This window comes from Mirounga leonina, unplaced genomic scaffold, assembly GCF_011800145.1.
Source record: "Mirounga leonina isolate KUSES-001 unplaced genomic scaffold, KU_Mleo_1.0 Mir_94, whole genome shotgun sequence".
NCBI classification, from domain to species: Eukaryota; Metazoa; Chordata; class Mammalia; order Carnivora; family Phocidae; genus Mirounga; species Mirounga leonina.
This window is the reverse complement of record NW_023270855.1, coordinates 39,315,161-39,337,521: the sequence shown is the minus strand read 5'-3', so window position 1 is coordinate 39,337,521 and position 22,361 is coordinate 39,315,161. Positions and strand designations below refer to the sequence as shown.

The following is a 22,361-nucleotide window of genomic DNA, read 5'->3' as shown; positions in this document are numbered from 1 at the left end:
CCCATCCTAAGTCACTTCATTGGCACAAATTCAGGTGTGATCAAAAGGGGGCTCAATGTAAACAACAAAAGACACTCCTGTCACTCAGAAAATTCCAAGGGTTTTGGGAGCTTTGCCAGGAACCAGGGGGAAAAGACCAAATATATTTTTATTTTGTATCACAGGCACCATAGGGGTCTGCACCTGGCTAGCATTACCATTTATAAACTATGAGAAGTTGAGCCAGAAGAGTTTACCTATGTTGGGGCACCTGGCTGGCTTCGTTGGTAGAGCATGCAACTCTTGATCTCAAGGTGCCGAGTTCGAGCCCCAGGTTGAGTGTGAAGCCTACTTTAAAAAAAAAAAGATATTAAGAAGAATTTACCTATGTCTTTAAAGAGCTAATCCCGCAGAGTGCCCAAGTCACTTGGCAAAGCCAAAGTGAAAAACTTGAGTAACCATGTAAATACAATGATGTTAGTATATTAAATTTTTCCTGTAGAATATTTGGAAAATATGAGTATATGTCACAAAATAGTAGTCGTCCATTAAAACTTTCATTTGCAGTTGATGCCAATTTAGGAAGAACCATAGGATGCAATCTGTATACCATGTAGTTATAGCTGTTTTAAAATGAATGACAATTGAGAATCTAAAGTGATCAATATCAGCTCAGAAAATTGTGGTTATTATTTGCATTATAGAAGGATTTATGTAGAGTTCTTGTTATAGTCATTTTTAAAAGCTTTGATTTGTCAAAATGCTACTGGCACAGAGCTTTTCAGGATTGTGTCTAGCGGATAAGTTGACTAGATACAGAGAAGTCTTCACCAAAGTTTGTCTGAATGTTTGCAGGGCTGTGAACCATCCCCTCTCTGCTCAGTTTGTGTTTGTCTGGGTTTGTAGGCATCCAGTGTGAGCTCTATGGCTCAGTGATAGAACTCCTAGGAGAAGAGAGGAGCGTCGGAGGGTTCGGGCTTTGGGAAGAGACTGGTGAGGGGGGAGTGGAGGTGGTTGTAGTGGGATTTGGAGGGATGGGACGCCAACCATGGTTTGTCTTCTCTCTGAGCCTCTTCAGTCTTACCATCTAGTAGATAAACCTGACCTGTTTTTAGGCTGATCTGGACTCAGGGCTGGCTTGGGCTTCAGGAAACCTAGGGAAAGTAGGCCAAACATGCCCCTGCCATGTGGGCCCTTATCTCTATCATCTCCACTTTAAGAATTGAGAGCTGGGTGGAAAGAGATACAGGGCTCACAAGTTGAATGGTAACATATTTAGCCAAGATTGCTTTTACTCTTGCCTTATCCTCAGTATTCAGAGATCCTGGGACCTTACTTTCTTTTTCTTTCTTTCTTTTTTAATCACCCTCACATTATACTGAGGTTTAAAATGTTCATGTGGTGTGCGTGCGCGCGCGCGTGTGTGTGTTGATTGAGAGAGAGGGAGAGGGGTGCCTGGGTGGCTCAGTCGTTAAGCGTCTGCTCTTGGCTCAGGTCATGATCCCAGGGTCCTGGGATGGAGCCCCGCATCAGGCTCCCTGCTCGGCGGGAAGCCTGCTTCTCCCTCTCCCACTCCTCTTGCTTGTGTTTACTCTCTCACTGTCTCTCTCTCTCTGTCAAGTAAATAAATAAAATCTTTAAAAAAAAAAAAAAAAAGAGAGAGGGAGAGAATTTTTCAGAGCCCAGGTCCCTCTGGGCAGCAGTGGCTATGTCACCTAGCCTTCTCACAGCCAAAGCTGTCACCCCTGCTTTAGCTCATATCCACCCCACTCAGTTGTTTGTCACCCTCCCTCCCCCTTTTTTTCCAGCTGACTCCATGGAGAATGAAATGAATCTTTAATTGCTTCCCTCAGCAGTGGCCTTTTAGAGTTTTATTCCTACTTATTCAAGATACCTGGGACTGACCCTGCAGGGATATGCTGTTCAGTGACCTCTTGGGTGAATGACCTCAGTCAGGGGAGCTTTGGGGGCAAACACAAGGAACCTCAGCCCTTGGCCATTTTAAAGGGCATGTGGATAGCAAAGATTCAGTAATAAATGTAAAAATTTGACTTTGCAAATGTAATACTAACTTCAGTCACTGAGAAAGTTTGCCCTTGATGGTTACATTTATAAAATAATCTATGTATATCATTAATAGAGTAATCTTGTACTTTTTATTTGAATATAGCGTGGAACTGTTTAGATATTTTATGTTTATGTAATGTGGTCCTATCTTACATTTTAAAAAATTTTATTTATTTCCTTTTTTTAAGATTTTATTTATTTATTTGACAGAGACACAGCGAGAGAGGGAACACAAGCAGGGGGAGTGGGAGAGGAAGAAGCAGGCTTCCCGCCGAGCAGGGAGCCTGATGTGGGGCTCGATTCCAGGACCTGAGCGGAAGGCAGACACTTAACGACTGAGCCACTCAGGCACCCCTACATTTTTTTTTTAAATGCTAGTTTTTCTTTGTGATACCTGAAAATAGGGACTCTAAGACCATAGATCTCAAACTTTTTGGTCTTAAATCCTTTTATACTTTAAAAATTACTGAAGATCCCAAAAAGCCTTTGTTTATATGGGTTATAATGGTCAATATTCACTGTATTAGAAATTTAAAAACATCAGTTTCTTTAAAAAATAATAAACTCATTATTTCTTAACATATTTTTTAATGAAAAATGACTATATTTTCCAAAACAAAAAAATTAGAAGAGTAGAATTATTTTACACATTTGAAAATTGGAAAATGTCTGATTGAATAGAAATAGATTCTCAGATCTGCTTCTGCATGTTATGACTTCTTTTTTTGTTGACTTACTGTATTGTTAAAGTAGAGGAAGAACGTAGTTGGAAAAGGGAGGAGTGTTTTAGCAGCCTTTTCAGATAATTGTGGGTGTTCTTTGATACTGTACCAAGACTCTGACATGTGGTAGTCTCTTCAAGGTTAATTGTAATATGGAATTTGAAACTATATCAAGGAACTTTTTGTATTCTGTTACATTAAAATCCACTGGTCTATCTTGCACTTTGAATGGCTCTTTAACCCATGCATGATTTGACTTTGTGGCTCCCTTGAAAGGGTCTTGAGGATCCCAGGGGTCCCTGGACCACCCTTTGGGAACTGCTGTCATAGAATCTGGAAGGGATCTTGAAGACGAATTCTGGTCTCTCTCCTGGCTAGTATAAGAGGGATAATGGAAGCTGAGGGAGAACTGATTTGACCAAGTCTTGCAGCCAGTTTCCCATGGAGCTGTGGCTAGAATTTAGGTTTCTTGACTGATTCTGTAAACATGGCTCCAGTGTCTCTGTTGTGCTTGGTGCTGAGTCCCTGGACTTGGCTCCACTGCATTGCCTTTTAGAGAGAGTTGTCTCCTGTGGCCCTGCGCCTTGGAGTCCTGAATGTTTTGTTCACCTCTTCCTTACTTTGTCTTAATTAAGCTCCATATTGCCGAAAGTCTCCTTAGATTTCCAAATAAAATATTTTGAGCTCTGTCACTTTCTAGCTTTGTGGCTGCTTTGTGTGTATTAAATGTGTTTTTAAGTAGCTGAAAGATAATCAAAAGGCACTTGGACTATATGTATGCATCGGGTTTTTGTCCTGCCCAGGAAAGGTGTTTTGAAATAACTTCAGAGATCCATAGTGGATCTTTCAGCAGGCTGGAAGAATCCTGTTGATACCCTTTGAGTACTGGAAATGGACTGAACTCTATTTTTTCCTTACGTCTTTGAATTATATAAATTGCTTGACTAATGCACTTCTTTGAAGAAGTGTTGCCTAAAGTTTTTAGACTGAATGTTTTCATGCTCTTAAGGCCCCCCCCCCCGTAAATTAGTATAAATGCATGGTTTTGTTGGTACTCTTAATGGAAAACGAAGTGTGCATGGCACTCGCTGTGGAATTGCTTTGAGATAATTTGAGGAAATTTAATACAACTCAAGGTCACCAAAATTAATGAGGACATGGCAGTTTGGAATGGTTTTTTTTATATCAAACACAGCATCAGGATGCTGCCAAGGACCAGAAAGACATTTCTGAAATTGCACGGGCTGCCCTGCAGGGGTGAGGAAGTGGTGCCACAGTTTTACGATTTCAGTGTGGACTCTCCAAGCATGGTCTGCTTTGTGAACAAAGGCTTTGCTAGTTTGTGTGTGTCTTTGTGTTTTTCTCTTCTGTGTATTCTCCTCCCCAGAGGTGTATCTTAGGGCTGTGCCTGCGTGATTAATTTCACTGATTCTTGGCCAGGCACTGCTCTATAGACAGGTGTTGATGTTTTTGAACTTAGCAGGGCAGAGGAACCTTTTCCTTTACTCTCAAGATTGCTGTAAAGGCCTGGAGTGGGATTGGCTGTGGGTTTCTTCATAATTATAGCCTCTTTTAGCAAACCCAATATATTAAACTGTATACATTAACATATTACTTAGGGATTGAATATTTGCTTTTCAGAGTGTTTCTTTTTAGAGCTTTTTTAAATAGCTAGTTCTCCAGTTTCATTAAAATAGAATTTGATTCCCAGAATCTGCTTTGTAAGAATACAGGTCCTCATTAAGGCACGGCACACCCATAATCTCTGCTAGAGCTCCTCTTCCCTGGAGATTGAGACAGAGTTTCACGTGAGTTGGGGAGCAAATGAGGGAGATGCATTTTTTTCCATATCAACTTTTTCCCTCAAGTCTGCCTAACAGTTCTACTGAGCGCTAATTTCTTGAATCAGGGCTGCCTTCCCTGTGTTTGAAAGGCTGTGCCCACTTGGAAGTGTTTGTATGTGTGGGTGGAGCCCTGTAGAGACAAAATGTAATTGACTGTGCTGCTGCCAGCCAAGATCAGCTTGTCTCCTGCCAGTTTCCCTTTGTTGCTTTTTTGAAGGAGATCAGTAACAGCAAAACCTGCCCCTTAAGTAGTTGGTATGATTCTGAAGAGCAGAGAAAAGAATTCATTGTGTCACCTCTGTAAAGAAATTTAGTGGCTCATGGAAGGTAGGGAAAGAGAATAACCAAATTTGGTGGGACTTAAATCCATCACTTTCCAGTTTATTTTCTGTTTGGGGCATCTGATCACCTGGGTACTATTTTAAAGTGTCCTGTTTTTAAAGTGTTTTGAGTAGGGCCCTGGACCAGTGTCTCATATTCTAATAGTATGTGTGGTTGTTGATGCTTAATTGCTGTTTGCTTCTGTCTATCAGGAGCTTGGGGCTGAGGTTGTTTTGAAGATGTTCATTAACTGGGGGTTTACAGGAGGCTTCTCCTTGTTACTGTTTGCCTCCAAGTGATTGTCATCCTTCCACTACCACACAATTTCTTCTCTAAAATGACAGGCATTCAGATTACCTAAAGGTACTTGCTAATTAAAAATTGTCCTCCGATGGACTCTGAAAAACAAACTGAGGGTTTTAGAGGGGAGGGGGGTGGGAGGATGGGTTAGCCCGGTGATGGGTGTTAAAGAGGGCACGTTCTGCATGGAGCACTGGGTGTTATGCACAAACAATGAATCATGGAACGTTACATCTAAAACAAATGATGTATGGGGATTAACATAACAATAAAAAATTAAAATAAAATTTAAAAAATCTGAAAAAAAAAATTGTCCTCTAAAAGCCACTCCATAATCAGCCAAACACACTGTAAGCAAAACACTTAAGAAGTCTGGGATGAACCAGGGGTTTATGCTGATTACAAATATTGACTTCTGCACACACAGTAGCTGCTGTTGAATTATCATAGTCATATTCAGAATAAATTTCACTTTCAAAGCTGATGACAGATTGATTTACTGCTTCGTTTCTAAAACCTAATGAACTTAAAGACATGGGATAGTTATTCCCTCAGAAATTTGGAATCAGCTTTGTCACTCAGTGAATGAAAGTTCAGCATTAGTTATATTAATTTGTATTTGTGGAACACCTTTCTTCCCTGTGTCTTAACACCCTTTGTAGGTGTTTTTGGAAGTGCATTATTAATGCAAAAATTTAAATTTTATTACTAAATCATTTTTACAGCTGTTTTTTGCTTTCATTGCCTTGAGAGGCTAGTACATGACCCATCAGGACACACACACTCGTAATTCCTATGGTTGTTAACTAGACAGTCTTAAATTCTAGTTTTCCAGAACTCTAGAGGATTTAGTTTATTTCATTTTGTTTCTGTTTCTTTTTAGCAGAACATAGAAGTTCTGTTTCAAATTGTGTCTGGACCTTAATAAGAGATTTCAGTTCTGGAATAGTTTTTATGTTGAATAATTAGAGACTTGTGTTTTAGTTTTTATTTTGGGAGATGGGAGGAATTTTAGGATAACCTGATTGTGGCTGTGGTTGTCTGTAGCAGTTTGTCTTAGAAAAGATTATTTATTTTGTGTTCCTCCCCCACATTATGAAAAATTTGAAATACATAGAAAAATTGAAAGAATTGGTCAGTGAATCTTTATGTTAACATTTTGCTAATGTTTGCTTTATCACAAAGTAGTCTATCTAGCTTTCTCATTATCTTTTTTCTTCCCTCAAGAAGAAATGATCTTTATAGCTAATAATAAAGTAGAGCAAGCAAGAGAGAAAGAGATAGACAGACATGTGTGCAGTACCTGGCATGTAGTAGACATAATAGAGCAAGTTGACAAATAAGGGAGTAAATGTGAATGAATGAATGATCTGAATAGGACATGCTTCCAGCTCCAGGATACAAAGAAACAGTTCCCACCTAATTCCCTGCCCTTAGGGATTTACTGTCTGGTCTGGAAGTGAGAAACCACAGAAGGCAAACCACTTTGCCAGGTAGCCCATATGAAGGCTTCAGTGAAGGTCAACATGGTCAAGCATGGCTACTGGAGTTCAGAAGAGGGAATATGACCCCAGAAGACTGGGGCAGTTGACCAAGACTTCTTGGAAGAAATGGAGCTGGAGGGGCGCCTGGGTGGCTCAGTTGTTAAGCGTCTGCCTTCGGCTCATGTCATGATCCCAGGGTCCTGGGATTGAGCCCCGCATTGGGCTCCCTGCTCAGTGGGAAACCTGCTTCTCCCTCTCCCACTCCCCCTGCTTGTGTTCCCTCTCTCGCTGTGTCTTTCACTGTCAAATAAATAAATAAATAAAATCTTAAATGGAGCTGGAACTGGGCTAAGAGGTAGGGCAGAGCCTGAGAGCAAAGATGGTCACAGGGGCATTCTGAGTCATGGGGAGTGTGAGGCTCCCCACATACTTGGGAGGAGTGGCAGTGTGGTGCCTGCTGGAAGCCCTCCATTCAGGTGATTGGAGAGTATACTATCTTTCAGGTTGTACTCTAAGGCAGCTCCAGGCAGGACCCACTCCCTGTTCCCTGAGCACTCCCATTTACTCTCACTCCAGGACTCTGCCCTTGCTGCTCACTATGCCTGGAACACACTCCCTCCAGATGTCTGTGTGGCTCCCTCTGCCCTCTGGCCTCTGCTCAGTGAGAACTTCTCCCTGATCTTCTTCTGGCATGCACCAACTCCCCAACATGATTTGTTGTGCTTCCTACTGCATTCCCAAAGCCTAGTGGTAGTGTCTGTGATTATATATCCTTAATGTGTATATGTATGGATATATAGAGATATAAAGAAGAAAACTGAAGGAATGAACAAGTGGGAATTCTGAGGCATAAGAGTGTGTTTGTTTGGTCACTTTAAGATATTTTCTTGTCCAAGCACCGAAGAGAAGCTTGAGCTGGGCAGAGTCACCAAAACATATGTCAGGGTCAGTGCACTTGTGAGGAAGGTTGAAATTTGGGAATGGTTAGCTTGCCCCTCTAGGGCATTCATCTGTGGCATTTTCTCTTTGAAAGATTCATGTTCCTAAGTGAAGTGCTTGGTGATTCTGATGCCTCTTGTCCTCCTTCCAGGACCCCTGCAGTGGATCATGAGTTGGTAATGCCCACTGAGGACCTCTGGGAGCCATGTCAGACGAATCCGCCTCAGGGAGCGATCCAGACCTGGACCCGGACGTGGAGCTGGAGGATGCGGAAGAGGAGGAGGAGGAGGAGGAAGTGGCAGTGGAGGAGCACGGCAGGGATGACACGGAAGACCTATTGGATGGTGAGTGGCTCTAGTTAGTGACATAGGTTGCCATATCTTTTCTTCTCCTGGGTTTTTTGCTGGGAGAGCATGGTGTTTCCAGTTGGATTTCTTAGATCATCTATTGTGAGAAGGCAGAGACTGGGAACACAGCAACAATTAACTCATATGCTATTCCTCAAGAAATGGATTGTTGTCCCTCTACATAGATCTCACTTTAGTGCTGGATGAACCTTTAGCATTTAACTCGTCTTTGACAGATGTGCAGATGCAGATCTAAAGATTTGAGAGTGGAGCATTCTTGCCCAAGTCATGGAGGAGTCAGTGGCAGAGTCCTTGTGGTGAGACTTTGTGGTCTGGGGTCATGAATTCATCAGGTGGCCACAGGCAGGCATGGGGGTAACCGTGAGTTTCCTGAAATTATATTTACAATTCTGCTTGTATGGACATGAGGGGGTTATGTGGGGAGAGATTTTCAGATGATAGGCTCACAACTCCAGAAAGCTTATTGCATTTCCTGTGGTGCTGCTCTGCCTCCCAGCCACTTCCAGTGACTCCACATTGCTCCTAATGGGAGAGAACTGCACCTCCATAGCTGGTAGACCCCCCTCTGGATTCCTGCTTGGCTCACCCCTTCCCTTGCCCCCAACTTATTGAAGTGGCATTGACTTTTTCTTTTCATCTTCAGTCTATTATCAGGTCATCTGGCCAGCCACAGGCTTCTCAGTTAATTCCAGCCTTTAATGGCACAGGATTTAGTTGTTTGTAAGCTTCCTATTGACTAAGGAATAAAGTTTTGTTTGTTTATAACAAACCACCTTGGTAGGACTGAACATGGCGCTAGATTATCACTGCTTGCATCTGAAGGAGCCTAGGAATATATGCTACTGCTTTTCTCCAGATTCAAGAAGAATAAACATGGATCCTCTTTCTTTGCTGTACTATCTTCAGTTCTCATTCATCCTACCAGATGTCATATGGTTCAGGGATCAGTTTTCCCTCATTTATACTGTCTAGGAGTCTCTGCCCCATTTCCACTTCACCTCTGGCAGGGAAATTTATTTATTTATTTATTTGACAGAGAGACAGCGAGAGAGGGAACATAAGTAGGGGGGAGTGGGATAGGGAGAAGCAGGCTCCCTGCTGAGCAGGGAGCCCGATGTGGGGCTCGATCCCAGGACCCTGGGATCATGACCTGAGCCAAAGGCAGACGCTTAACCGACTGAGCCACCCAGGTGCCCCTATTTTATTTTTTTCTTGATATCGTTTGCTGTCCACTGCTAGTTTATTCAGTTGGAGTCTCCCCAACTGGTTCGGTAGTTCCTTTCTATAAAGTAGAATAAGTAGAAATAATGGAAGATAGTGCTGGAAGGGTACACCATCAGACTGCCTTGCTTGGCTCTCATGGTTCTTAAGATGGCATTAGAGTCCCAGGTATCTGCATCACTTTTTGCTTTTTATCATTTGGGTTCTCAGAAGTATATTTTCAGGCACCCCCTAGAACTCTTGTCAGTTTTAGATTGGATTTTAGATGCTGCTGGTGGGTATAATGGATATATACACATTGTCTTTTCTCTTAGCTTTTTGGAATTCTATTTTCCTTGTTAGGTTCTTAATTATTAAAAAAAAATCATATGCTTCAGTGGACTTTACTATTATTTATTTAGAAGCGGCGAAAATTTAATAGTGATTTGTCTCAGAATAGTGTAGCTGTGCAACTGGAGTGGGTTTTTTTGTTGTTTTGTTTTTTTAGATTTTATTTATTGAGAGAGATAGCAAGGGAAAGCATGAGTAGGGTGGTGGGGAGAGGGAGACGCAGGCTCCCTGCTAAGCAGGGAGCCCAACATGGGGATCAATCCCAGGACCCTGGGATCATGACCTGTGCCCCTGTAACTGGAATTTTTAAAAAAGAATATTGATACAATTCTCAGATGACATAATTTTTAAAAATTTGAAATGAGTTATTTTTATTGCTTAAGTTCAGAGTGTTAAAAAAAATGTTCCATAGGTACTGTCTTCTTCTCTTGCTCTGCTAGGTTCTTGGAATTTGATCAAGGATCCTTTTGATGTTTCACAGTAGTGTTAGAGCTCTACTCACCCAATCACTCCCAAATAGAATTGATACTTCTGTTACTTGTGGCAACTCCGCTGCTGTTTTAGAGCTTCTAGTTTTCCTGGTTCTCTTATTTTGAACACTGTGCAATTTTGCTGAACCATCTGAGACCTGCCTATTCAGTCTTGCCCTTCCTGCCTTGGCTTGCTGGTCATCCCACAGTCTTAATGGGTAGAGCAGCCAGCTATTCTAAAATTAGAAATAGCTATGAATAGTCTTAGCTGGTATAGTGTGATGTGGCCTTTTGTTGTCCTAGAGCAGTGGTTCTTAACCTGGGATGATTTTGCCTCCCAGGGGACAATTTACAATGTCTGAAAACAGTTTTGACTGTCATGACTTCTGGAAGGTGAGGGAAGAATACTAGCATCTTGTGGGCAGAGACCAGGGATGCTGCTAAACATCCTACATTGCATAGGACAACTCCGTCCTACACACAGTTATTGTCCCCAAATATCAATAGTGCTGAGGTTGAGAAACCCTTTCAAAAAGGCAGCTGTTACTTCAGCTCTTTTTATTTGAAGTTTCATCTCTACTGGATGATAATAACTCACTTTTATAGTGCTTCCTCATCATTTACGCAAACATCTGAACAATCATACTAACCTTTTCAAAGAACTGTCTTTTGGCTTTGGTGATTCCCTCTATTTGTGTTTGTTTTCTTTGTAATTTCTACTTTATAATATTCTTCCTCCTACTTCTTTTGGGTTTATTTAGCAGTACTTCCAAACTTCTTAAGAATGTGCTTACCAGGGCGCCTGGGTGGCGCAGTTGGTTAAGCAGCCAACTCTTGGTTTTGGCTCAGGTCATGGTCTTTGGGTCATGATGTCGAACCTCAGGCTCTGTGCTCAACAGGGAGTCTGCTTGAGTTTCTCTCTGCTTCTCCCTCTGCCCCTCCCACTCGTGCTCTCTCTCTCAAATAAATAAATCTTAAAAAAAAAAAAAAAGGATGTGCTTACATTTGTTCCCCTAATAAAAACAATTAAAACTATAAATTTCCCTCTAAGTACTGCTGTAGTTCACCCCCTCACAAGCATTTTGACACACTTTACCCTACTTGATTATCTTGATAATCCTATGTGTTAGGTAGGGCAGGTACATTTTAGAGATAAGGAAATTGAGGCTCAGAAAGGCAAATGGCTCACTCAGTATAACTTTGCAAGAAAGTGGCAAAGCTGGGCCTTTGGTTTCCAAAGTGGTGCTCCTTTTCCAAACCCATGCTGCTTCTGAGACCATAGATTCATATCCTTCCCTTGCCTGTAATGGGTTGCTTTCTCTCTTAGTTGGTGCTGTCAAGAAAGAAGCTGGTTAATACTGTTGACCAGAGATGAGAGGACAATTAGAAGTAATAGCATGAGTAAAGGCATAGTAGAAGGGCAAGTATGACATATGCTAGAGAATGATGACCTATCTTACTTGGTGTAGAACTGGACACATTAGGGGGAAGACCAGAGTGAGACTGGAGTGATAGCCTGGAATCGGGTTGGGGGGGGGGGGGAGTTTAGAATTTGTTTTAAAGGCAGCATGGAATTGATGGAAGTTTTTACCAAGGAGCTTTCATTAAAACTTTGATTTTTAAGAATGTTATTTAGCAGTGTACAGAAGAGATGGCCTGTAGATAGTGAAGACCAGTTAGGTCTGTGGTAAAACTTTACGGGAAGGGTTAATGAGATTTTGAACTGTTAGGGTCAGTTGACCTGCATAGGAGGAGTAAATGGTCAGATTTGTTGCAGTGGAATTTATAGGACTTGGTGACTTATTGCATATCTGGGGCAGGTTGAAGACAGAATGGGTGAAGCCTGGGAGGATGATGAAATCTTTACAAAGGTGGGAAGAATGGGATAGATAGGAAGTGGATGGAGGAGTTAGGGATATTTTTAGCTTTGCTGCATTAAGATGGGGCATTATCTCCCCCTTGATACTGACCTTTGAATGTTGACTTGTAGGATAGTAGTCTGACATCATGGAGGCTTTGGCTTTTGGGGAGCAGCACCATGATTTTGTCTTTTAAAAGGTGGGGAGAAGACAGTGCTTTCCATTTCTAACATCTTGGGGGGCTCATGGAATGTTGTAAGACATTTTGGATTGTATTTTCATTGCCCTGCTTTTCTCTTCTCCTAATGTCTGTGTTGGATTTTCTCTATTCTCTGGGAATGGTGGGAGAAGTTAGGTGTCAGCACCTTTGGGGTCTATCATTATCAGAGGCAGAAGTTCAAAACCTGGTGCCTGTGGGGTGCCTGTGCCTGGGTTGTCAGTCGGTTAAGCATCTGCCTGCAGCTCAGGTCATGATCCCGGGGTCCTGGAGTTGAGCCCCGCGTTGGGGGTGGGTTCTCTGCTCTGCAGGGAGTCTGCTTCTCCCTCTCCCTCTGCCCCACGGCCCCCGTGCTTGTGTTCTCTCTCTCTCAAATAAATAAACAAAATATTTAAAAACAAAACAAAAAACCTGGTGCCTCTGGAATTGGCTTTCCTTATGCAAAGTGGTTTTTCTGGCTCAGTATTTTCTTCTAGCTCAGCTTCGGGTCCAGTATCTTGCCCCAGATAAGGTACTTTGAAATATTTAGATGAAGGGAACTCCTAGAATAATCTAGCTTTTACCAAAAAAAGTTTGTTTTCAGTTGCCATTTAATGTGAATGTGAAAGTGTGACACGGCTGGTTCATGTCAGAATCCTATGCTTACTTGGCTTTGTAAAGAGATTTTCCTTTGCCTTGGTGGTTTGTTGGCGCATTTGTTTTCCTCAGTGTCACTCCACTCTAAGCCTACAGTAGATTCTTCCTTTCATGGCTTTGGCAACCATAAGTGATAAAGTTTAGATCAAGAGATATTTCCAAGGGTTTTCCTGTCTATACAAATGGCAAAAATCTTAACATCTGTTTCCCCAAGGTAGCTTCTTGTACCCCTGCAGCAGGAAGATGTGGGAGAAAAGTAGCAAAAAACCTGGGTCTAAATATGCCCTTAAAGGTTGGATGAAAAAAAAAGGTTGGATGGGTGGAGGAGATGCTTAAAATTTAAAATGTTTGTTAAGGGGTGCCTGGGTGGCTCAGTCGTTAAGTGTCTGTTCAGGTCGTGATCCCAGGGTCCTGGGATCGAGCCCCACATGGGGCTCCCCGCTCCGCGGGAAGCCTGCTGCTCCCCCTCCCACTCTCCCTGCTTGTGTTCCCTCTCTCGCTGTGTCTCTCTCTGTCAAATAAATAAAATCTTTAAAAAACTAAAATAAAATAAAATGTTTAACAAGAACTTCATGTGTTTCTTATTAACATTCATCTGGATTAATGGATCTAATTCCTGATTTCGCTTGTTCTGCAGGTGTGTGATGAATCTTAGTTAATAATATGATCCCCCTTCCACTACCACTTGCACTTCTTATAGGCTACCTTTATTCTTGTGAAATATTTGCAGGGAAAATCCAGATGCCCCACTTCTTTCCTGTGGTATTGGTATTTTTATTTCATTACTTGTGCGGGTTTCTCTGGTCTTCACCTGGTTCTCCAGCAGGGTTCTGGGGCCACCACCACCCTTTTCTTCTGAGAGCATTCTACTCATCCAAGCTGTCTGGCCCATGTTGTGAACAGCCTTGTTAAGCCAAGACAAGAGTAGGGTTTTTCTAAAGGAATTTTACTGGAGAAAAAACCAAAGCCCTAGCCAGAAATTGCAGACTTAAAGAACTTACTGGTTATTCTAAGAATGATCGCTTGCCAAAGGATTTTATTTCCAAACTTGGCTCCCCGGGTTGTGGTAGGCATATTGGGAGTTTATGGAGCTTCAGGATGAACACGACAAACCTTGTTGGCGTGCCAGTTTTATCAGGCAATTGGGGGAGTGGTGTTGGGGGTTGAGAGTTTAGTACTTTAACTGGTAAGGAATTTAAAATATTTTTGTAATGAAATTAGGCATAGGGCGCCTGGGTGGCTCAGATGGTTAAGCGTCTGCCTTCAGCTCAGGTCATGATCCCAGGGTCCTAGGATCGAGTCCCACATCAGGCTCCCGGCTTGGCGGGGAGCCTGCTTCTCCCTCTGACCCTCTTCCCTCTCATGCTGTTTCTCTCTCGCTCGCTCTCTAAAAAATAAATAAATAAAATCTTTAAAAAAAAAAAAAAGAAAGAAAATTAGGCATAGAAACCAGAATTCATATGCATTTTTAAGGTAAAATAGGAGTTTTTTCAAATAAATGTTAGAGTTTGAGTACTTTTTGTTTTTGTTTGTTTTTTAAAGCTTTTATTTGACAGAGATAGAGCACAAGCAGGGGGAGCAGCAGGCAGAGGGAGAAGGAGAAACAGGCCCCCCGTGGAGCAGGGAGCCCAGTGCGGGGCTTGATCATAGAACTCTGGGATCATGACCTGAGCCGAAGGCAGATGCTTAACCAACTGAGCCACCCAGGTGCCCCAGTTTGAGTGATTTTTTAATGGTACCCTGAGAGTCCCAAAAGGATAAGAACATTTCTGCAGGCATTTAGGACTTCTCAGTGAAAAAGTTTGAGAAGTCCTGGTTTAGGTTAGTCAAGATCTGGACACAGGCTGCCTTGATGAGTACATCTTTTTAGAACGTGAAGACCGCTTTTTTGTTTGTTGTATTTTTGTCTATTTTACATGGTGTATCAGGATACTGAGATACTGGAATTGCAACTAGATATGTTCCTTCTGGAACCTGCTTCATAGCCATCTTTTTGACAGAAAGCTAACCTCCTGCTTGTCAACTTTGGCCTCAGGCTGACCTCCTTCAGCTTGGACCACTGGGTAGGGAAAGCTGATCTCCTTCTTACCCCTAGATCTCTGACTCTTCTGCAGGGAATTTGTTTTTTGCTTTTTCTCTGACCCCTTTCTATTTGTCTTCTTTGCTTACAATGTAAAGAACAGGGGTAAGGTGTTCTAGGGCAAAGGCCCTGGTGTGGGAACAAATGTGCTTAAGAATCAGGAACGTAGAGGCCATGGTGTCTGGAGCATAGAGAGTAAAGGCCAGAGTGGTCTGGGATGAGATAGGCAGGGGCCTGAGCATGTAGGGCCAGTGGTGGCAGTTTGAAATATACCTGGAATCCTGGGTTTATTTGTTTGGGTTCTAATAGTTGCTCTTTCAGATTCTCACTGTGAGTTCTGGACATATCAGTAAATAGTAGCAGTCTGCAGGAAAAGTCATGCTCTCTGAGCAGCTGTAAGTAGAAATGTGGGGGAGCTTCCAGAAATTTGTACTAAGATCAGAGTGGGTGGTTTTGTTTCATAAAGAATTGCACCTGGGAGGAGTGATTTCAGCAGTCTAATGGGAATCCTACCCAATGTTCTCTCCCTCATATGGAAGCCCCCAGAGCCCTCACAAGGCAGCATAGGTTATGGACTTATGGTTCTCACCACTTATTATGGCCTCTCTGTCACATTAGACATCCTTATTTTGAGCCTAGATTTATTTTCTAAGAATAGTTTTAAAGAAACGTTATGAACCCTGTGATTGCCTAATGTCCTAGATCCTTCTTTGGAGAGCATCTGGAATTTGGATAATATTTCAAAATCTATAATGCCAAATGGCTTATTGATTTTACTGTTTAATAACTTTGTGATTATGAGTAATATGTGCTTATTAAATAAGTTTGAGAAATACAGAATATTATAAAGGACACAAAAATCACCCATAATTCCATCAGCCAATGATAGCAAGATATTTTGTTGTAGTTTTCCTAGTCTTTTTGCTATGCAAATGTGTATTTTTACAAAACTAGAATCCTATTGTGTATCCCTTTTTGCATGTGCCATTTAAAGGTCTTCATAATTATAATAGCTTTGTAATTCCATGGCATTTCACTCATTTTTACTTTTCTAAGTTTTTAAAAAATGAAAAATAGGGATGCCTGGATGGCTCAGTTGGGTGTCTGCCTTTGGCTCAGGTCATGATCCCAGGGTCCTGGGATCGAGCCCAGAGTTGGGCTTCCTGCTTAGTGGGGAGCCTGCTTCTCCCTCTGCTTGTGCTTGCTCTCTCTCTCACTGACAAATTAATAAATAAAATCTTAAAAATTAAAAATAAATAAATAAAAATAAAAAGATCAGTGGTTGCCAGGGGTTTAGAGAGGGGTGGGGGGTGAATTGGTAGAGCACAGAGGATTTTGAGGGCAGTGAAACTACTCTGTATGTTACTTTAATGGTGGATACATGTCATTATGTATTATCCAAACCCATAAAATGTACAACACCAAGAGCGAATCCTAATGTAAACTATAGGTTTTGGGTAATAATGGTGTGGCTATGTAGGTTCATCCACTATATACAACAAATGGAACATCTGCTGGGCAGTATTGATAATGGGGGAGGCTATGCATGTATTGGGGCAGGGGTATATGGTACCTTTCTTACCTTATCTGTACCTTTCTCAGTTTTTCTGTGAACCTAAAACTATGGGAATATCCTGTGCCTCCAGTCTTTTACCCAGTGTTTTCAGTTTCCATTTATGATTCCTGCTTGTATCACTTATTAATATGTTGGCTGCAAAATGGTGATTTTTGTGATTCTGTATTCCTTCTACATTTATTTGTATTTTTTGGCAAAGATGAGCTTTCCCTCCCCACTTTATTTTTCCTCTTCATCATCATCATCATTATTATTTTTTTATTTTTAACTTCTTTTTATTTCTTTTTTAAAAAGATTTTATTTATTTATTTGACAGAGAGAGAGAAAGCACAAGTAGGCAGAGCGGCAGGCAGAGGGAGAGGCAGAAACAGGCTCTCCACTGAGCAGGGAGCTGGACGTGGGGCTTGATCCCAGGACCCTGGGATCATGACCTGAGCGAAGGCAGCTGCTTAACCGACTGAGCCACCCAGGCGCCCGTTTTTTTGTTTTTGTTTTTGTTTTTTAATATCAGTAGGGTCTCAGATCCTTTTTAAAAAAATTCAGTGTGATAGAGGCACCTGGGTGGCTGAGTCACCCATGGTTAACCATCTGACTTTGGCTCAGGTCATGATCTCAGAGTCCTGGGATTGAGCCCTGCATTGGGCTCCATGCTCAGTGGGGAGTCTCCCTCTCCCTCTGGCTGTCCCCCTGCTCATGCTCTCTCTCTCAAATAAATAAATAAAATATTTAAAAAGTTCAGTGTGATAGAATCCATGCCTGTTGTTCATTTTGATGCTCAGATTGTCCCAGATTTGGCTAGTGGGAGCACTTTCCAGCCAACTTCAGTGTTCCTTTGACATGTTCCCTGCAATTTGTAAGCATTTCCTTTTCTTTCTGGCACAGGAGTGTTCCAGGCCTAGCTTGTATTTTCTCTGTTCCACTCTGGGAATTGGCTTTTTCTCCAAAGATTGCTGGTTTCTTTTAGAGGGAAATGGTACTTAGAAACCAAGATCTGAGCTATACATGTGCTCATTATTACTGGGATATCATTGATTATAGGCTCTTCTGGTCTTTAGAGCTAGGAAATACATTTATTTAAAAAATCGTATTCATACACAATGCTCTAAACTTTAATCCTTTTCCCATTCCATATTTGTATCTCTATTCTCCCACAGTGAGAACCTAGTTCTCAGAATCAGTGTATTTATTCATTTGCTTGGTTTTACAGTAGGTTCAAAATAGTTTCAGATATTTCCACTACAAACAATAAATCTAAAGTTCAAGAGTTTTTTTTTAAATATATCCCACTTAAGCTATTTAGTCAGAGTACTGTATAATTGGATTTTTGTTTGTTTTTTTTCCAGCCTTATTGAGGTTTAATTGTATGCTATGTATATATCCCCAGAACTATCATCAAAATCAAGATAATGAGCCTATTCATTACCCCTGAAAGTTTCCTTATCCCCTTTTAAAGTCCTTGCCTCCTTTTCCTGCCCTCTAATCCTGTCCCTAGTGAACCACTGATCTTCCTGTCCTTATGGATTATATTTTGGTATAAATGAAACCACATAGGGTATTCATTCTCCTTTGGGGCATCTGGCTTCTTTCACCCAGCATAATTATTTTAAGATTCATCCATGTTGTGTATATCAACTGTTCATTTCTTTTCATTGCTGAGTAGTATTCCATTGTATGGATATACCCCAATTTATTTATCTATTCCCTGTGGGTTCTTTCTTCTTCCCTCCCTCCCCTTCTCCCCCCCCCCTTTCTTTCTTTCTTTTCTTTCTTTCTTTGCTATTGTAAATAAAGCCACTATGAACATTCATGTAAAGGCTTTGTATTCTGTGCTTTCATTTTACTTGGATAATGGATTTTGTCATCTCTATCAGCTATCCATGTCATGGGGAATCGCATAGAACTGAGTGAGAATAGAACATAGTGACATTTTGCTAGAGACTTTCCTTTAGATTAAACATTAATGTTCAGTGAATAAGATTCTTGTCTGTAGATCCAAGTGACTGTTTTCTAGCCCACAGACCACCATCTATTTGCAAGACTCTCGGGGTAAACTGTTAAGTGCATTCGTTGAAATGAAGTTGTTTTTTTTTTTTAATGTTTTATTTATTTGGGAGAGCATGAGCAGGGGGGAGGGGCAGAGGGAGAAGCAGGCTCCCTGATGAGCAAGAAGCCAGACATGGGGCTCTATCCCAGAACCCTGGGATCATGACCTGAGCTGAAGGCAGACACTTAATCGGCTGAGCCACCCAGGTACCCGGAATGAAGTTTTTGTGAGAAAGGTACCTAATAGAGTCTTTTAGGAGTCAAATTGTGTAAAAAGCTGTGTAGTGCAGTAAGTTTCAGTGCCTTAAAAGAGTGGCAGATCCCAAAGAGAGCAGAGGACATCAGGAGAGCAATACAGTGTGCCAGAGTGGCAGGGGAAAGGAATGCATTCATTTAGTCATTCAGTAATACTTATTGAGCACTTACTCTTTGCTAGGCATTGTCGTGGGTGTTGGGAATATAGCAGGGAATAAAATTGCCTCTACACGTGGGATTTTCATTTATTAGGTAGAGACAGATGATAGGTACATAAACAAGGTCAGAAGGTTTTAAGTGCTATGAAGAAAGGGGTACTAGGTAAAGTATAAATGTGGTGTGATGCTATTTTATGTAGCATGGTCAAGAGAGACCTCGCTTGATCAGGTGACTTATGAGTGAGCCATGAAAGAAGTTAGGGCTAGACTGGTGGTTGTCTAGGGAAAGCATTCAAGACAGGTAGGATAGCAAGAGCAAAGATCCAAAGGCAGGAGCTTTCTCGATGTGTGGAAGAAACAAGGAGCCGTGGTAACTAAAGCAGAATATCCTGGGATGAGGGTTGTAGAAGAGAGGCCATGGGATCAGACTGCATGGGACCTTATTATGTGAGGTGGGAGCTATTGGAGGGTTTGAGCAGAGGAATGAGATCTGGTCTAGGTTTTTTTTTTTAAAGATTTTTTTTTTTTTAAAGATTTTATTTATTCATTTGAGAGAGAATGAGATAGAGAGAGCATAAGAGGGGGAGGGTCAGAGGGAGAAGCAGATTCCCTGCTGAGCAGGGAGCCTGATGCGGGACTCGATCCTGGGACTCCAGGATCGTGACCTGAGCCGAAGGCAGTCGCTTAACCAACTGAGCCACCCAGGCGCCCTTTTTTAAAGATTTTTATTTATTTGACAGAGAGAGACAGCGAGAGAGGGAACACAAGCAGGGGGAATGGGAGAGGGAGAAGCAGGCCTCCCGCCGAGCAGGGAGCCCGATGCAGGGCTTGATCCCAGGACCCCGGGATCATGACCCGAGCTGAAGGCAGACGCCCAACGACTGAGCCACCCAGGTGCCCCAGATCTGGTCTAGGTTTTAAAATATCACTGTCACTGATATGTAGGGAACAGGCTAAGGGAGATAAGGTCAAAAGACTAATTAGAAGGATTCTGCAAAATCCAGGCAAGAGGTGATGGTGGTTTGGTGGTTAGTAGTTGGATTCTGGATATGTTTTGAAGATAGAGCAATAGGATTTGTTGATGAAGTGGATGTAGATTGTGCGAAAGAGCGAAGATAAGGATGGATTCCGAAGTTTTTGGATTGAACAACTTGAACATGCCATTTTCTGAGCTTGGGAAGATTGAGGGAGAGGCACAGATTGGGGACAGATAAAAGTTTAGTTTTGGAAACATGTTAAATTTGACATGTCTTATGCCTCCAAGTTGAGATGTCTAGAGGGCAGTTAGATTATGGAGTTGAAGTTCAGAGGAAAACTCTACATTGAAGATAAAAACATGGGCTATATCTCTATACATCATGGAACAGGATGAGATCATCTCAGAGATAAGAGAAGTGGTCTGAGTGACTAAGTGTTGGGCACTCAAAGGTGGGGAGGGGGATGAAGATTGTCTAGGAAAGAAGATTGAGAAGAAATGGCTACTAAGGTAGTAGAAAAGAGAAAAATGCTACGGTTACCACCCCCCCCCCCAAAATGTATTTCACAGAGGAAGTGATCAACCGTGTTACTTAAAGGTTAGCAATAGGGCCACCCGGGTGGCTCCATCGTTAAGCCTCTGCCTTCAGCTCGGGTCATGATCCCAGGGTCCTGGGATTGAGCCCCACATCCGGCTCCCTGCTCCGCGGGAAGCCTGCTTCTCCCTCTCCCGCTCCCCCTGCTTGTGTTCCCTCTCTCGCTGTCTCTCTCTCTGTCAAAAAATAAGTCAAAAATCTTAAAAAAAATAAAAAATAAAGGTTAGCAATAGCTAGGATAGTATGAGGAGTGAAAATTGACTGTTGGATATTTGCAGTATTTGCAAACCAATCAACGTGATACATCACATCAATTAAGAGAAAGGATAAAAAACCATATCATCATTTCAACAGATGCAGAAAAAGCATTTGACAAAGTACATCCATTCATGATAGAATCACTCAATAAAGTAGGTTTAGAGGGAACATACCTCAACATAATAAAGGCTTTATATAAAAAACCCACAGCTAACATCATCATCAGTGGGGGAGGAACAAGACAAGGATGTACACTCTCACCATTTTTATTCAACAGTGTACTGGAAGTCCTAGCCACAGCAGTCAGACAACAAAAAGAAGTAAAAGACATCCACATCAGCAAGGAAGAAGTAAAACTTCTATTTGTAGATGACATTATGCTATATATAGAAAACCCTAAAGACTCCACCAAAAAACTACTAGAACTGATAAATGAGTTCAGTAAGATCACAGGATACAAAATCAACATACAGAAATCTGTTGCATTTTCATACGCTAATAAAGAAGCAGCAGAAAGAGAAATTAAGAAAACAGTCCTGTTTATAGTTGCACCAAAAATAGTAAAATACCTGGGAATAAACTTAACCAAAGAGCTGAAAGACCTGTACTCTAAAAACTGTAAAATATTGATGAAAGAAATTGAAGATGACACAAAGAAATGGAAAGACATTCTATATACTTATGGATCAAAAGAACAGATATGAATAAAATGTCTATAGTACCCAAAGCTATCTACAGATTTAATGCAATCCCTATCAAAATACCAACAGCATTTTTCACAGGACTAGAACAAATAATTCTAAAATTTGTATGGAACCAAGAAGGACCCCAAATAGCCAAAGCAATCTTGAAAAAAAATTGGAGGTATCACAATTCCAGACTTCAAGTTATATTACAAAGCTGCAGTAATAAAACCAGTACGGTACTGGCACAAAACATAGACACACAGATCAATGGAACAGAATAGAAAGCCCAGAAATAAACCCATAATTATAATTATATAGTCAATTAATCTTTGACAAAGGAGGAAAGAATATGCAATAGAAAAGGTCCCTTCAACAAATGGTGTTGGGAAAATTGGACAGCTACATGCAAAAGAATGCAAGCGGACCACTTTCTTACACAATACACAAAAATAAACTCTAAATGGATTAAGGACCTAAATACGAAACCTGAAACCATAAAAATCCTAGAAGAGAGCACAGGCAGTAATTTCTCTGACACTGGTTATAGCAATATCTTTCTAAATATGTCTCTCGAGGGCAATGGAAAGAAAAGCAAAAATAAACTTTTGAGACTGCATCAAAATAAGCTTCTGCACAACAAAAGAAACAACCAACAAAATTGAAAGACAGCCTACTGAATGGGAGAAGATATTTGCAAATGACATATTTGATAAAGGGTTAGTACCCAAAGTATATAAAGAACTTACACAACTCAACACTTGAACAAAACAAATAATCCAATTAAAAAATGGGCAGAACCGACATTTCTCCAAAGAATATATCCAGATGGCCAATAGACACATGAAAAGATGCTCAACATCACTCATTATCAGGGAAATGCAAATCAAAATAACAATGAGCTATCACCTCATACCTGTCAGAAATGCTAAAATGAAAAACACAAGAAATAAGTTTTGGCGAGGATGTGGAGAAAAAGG

At 41.3% G+C, this 22,361-nt stretch overlaps 1 protein-coding gene across 3 annotated transcripts in view; it reads left to right on the top strand.

Moving 5' to 3' along the window:
* RAD54L2 (RAD54 like 2) overlaps positions 1-22,361 on the top strand; it is a 109,040-nt gene that overhangs the window by 29,968 nt on the left and 56,711 nt on the right. For 2 of the 3 annotated variants that reach the window (XM_034998372.1, XM_034998370.1), the window contains one exon: positions 7,808-8,000. In XM_034998372.1, coding sequence (XP_034854263.1) covers positions 7,862-8,000 — 139 coding nt within the window. In that variant the 5' untranslated portion in view covers positions 7,808-7,861. Of the gene's footprint in view, positions 1-7,017; positions 8,001-22,361 lie in introns of those variants that run through there. The other variant, XM_034998371.1, reaches the window with a different exon arrangement.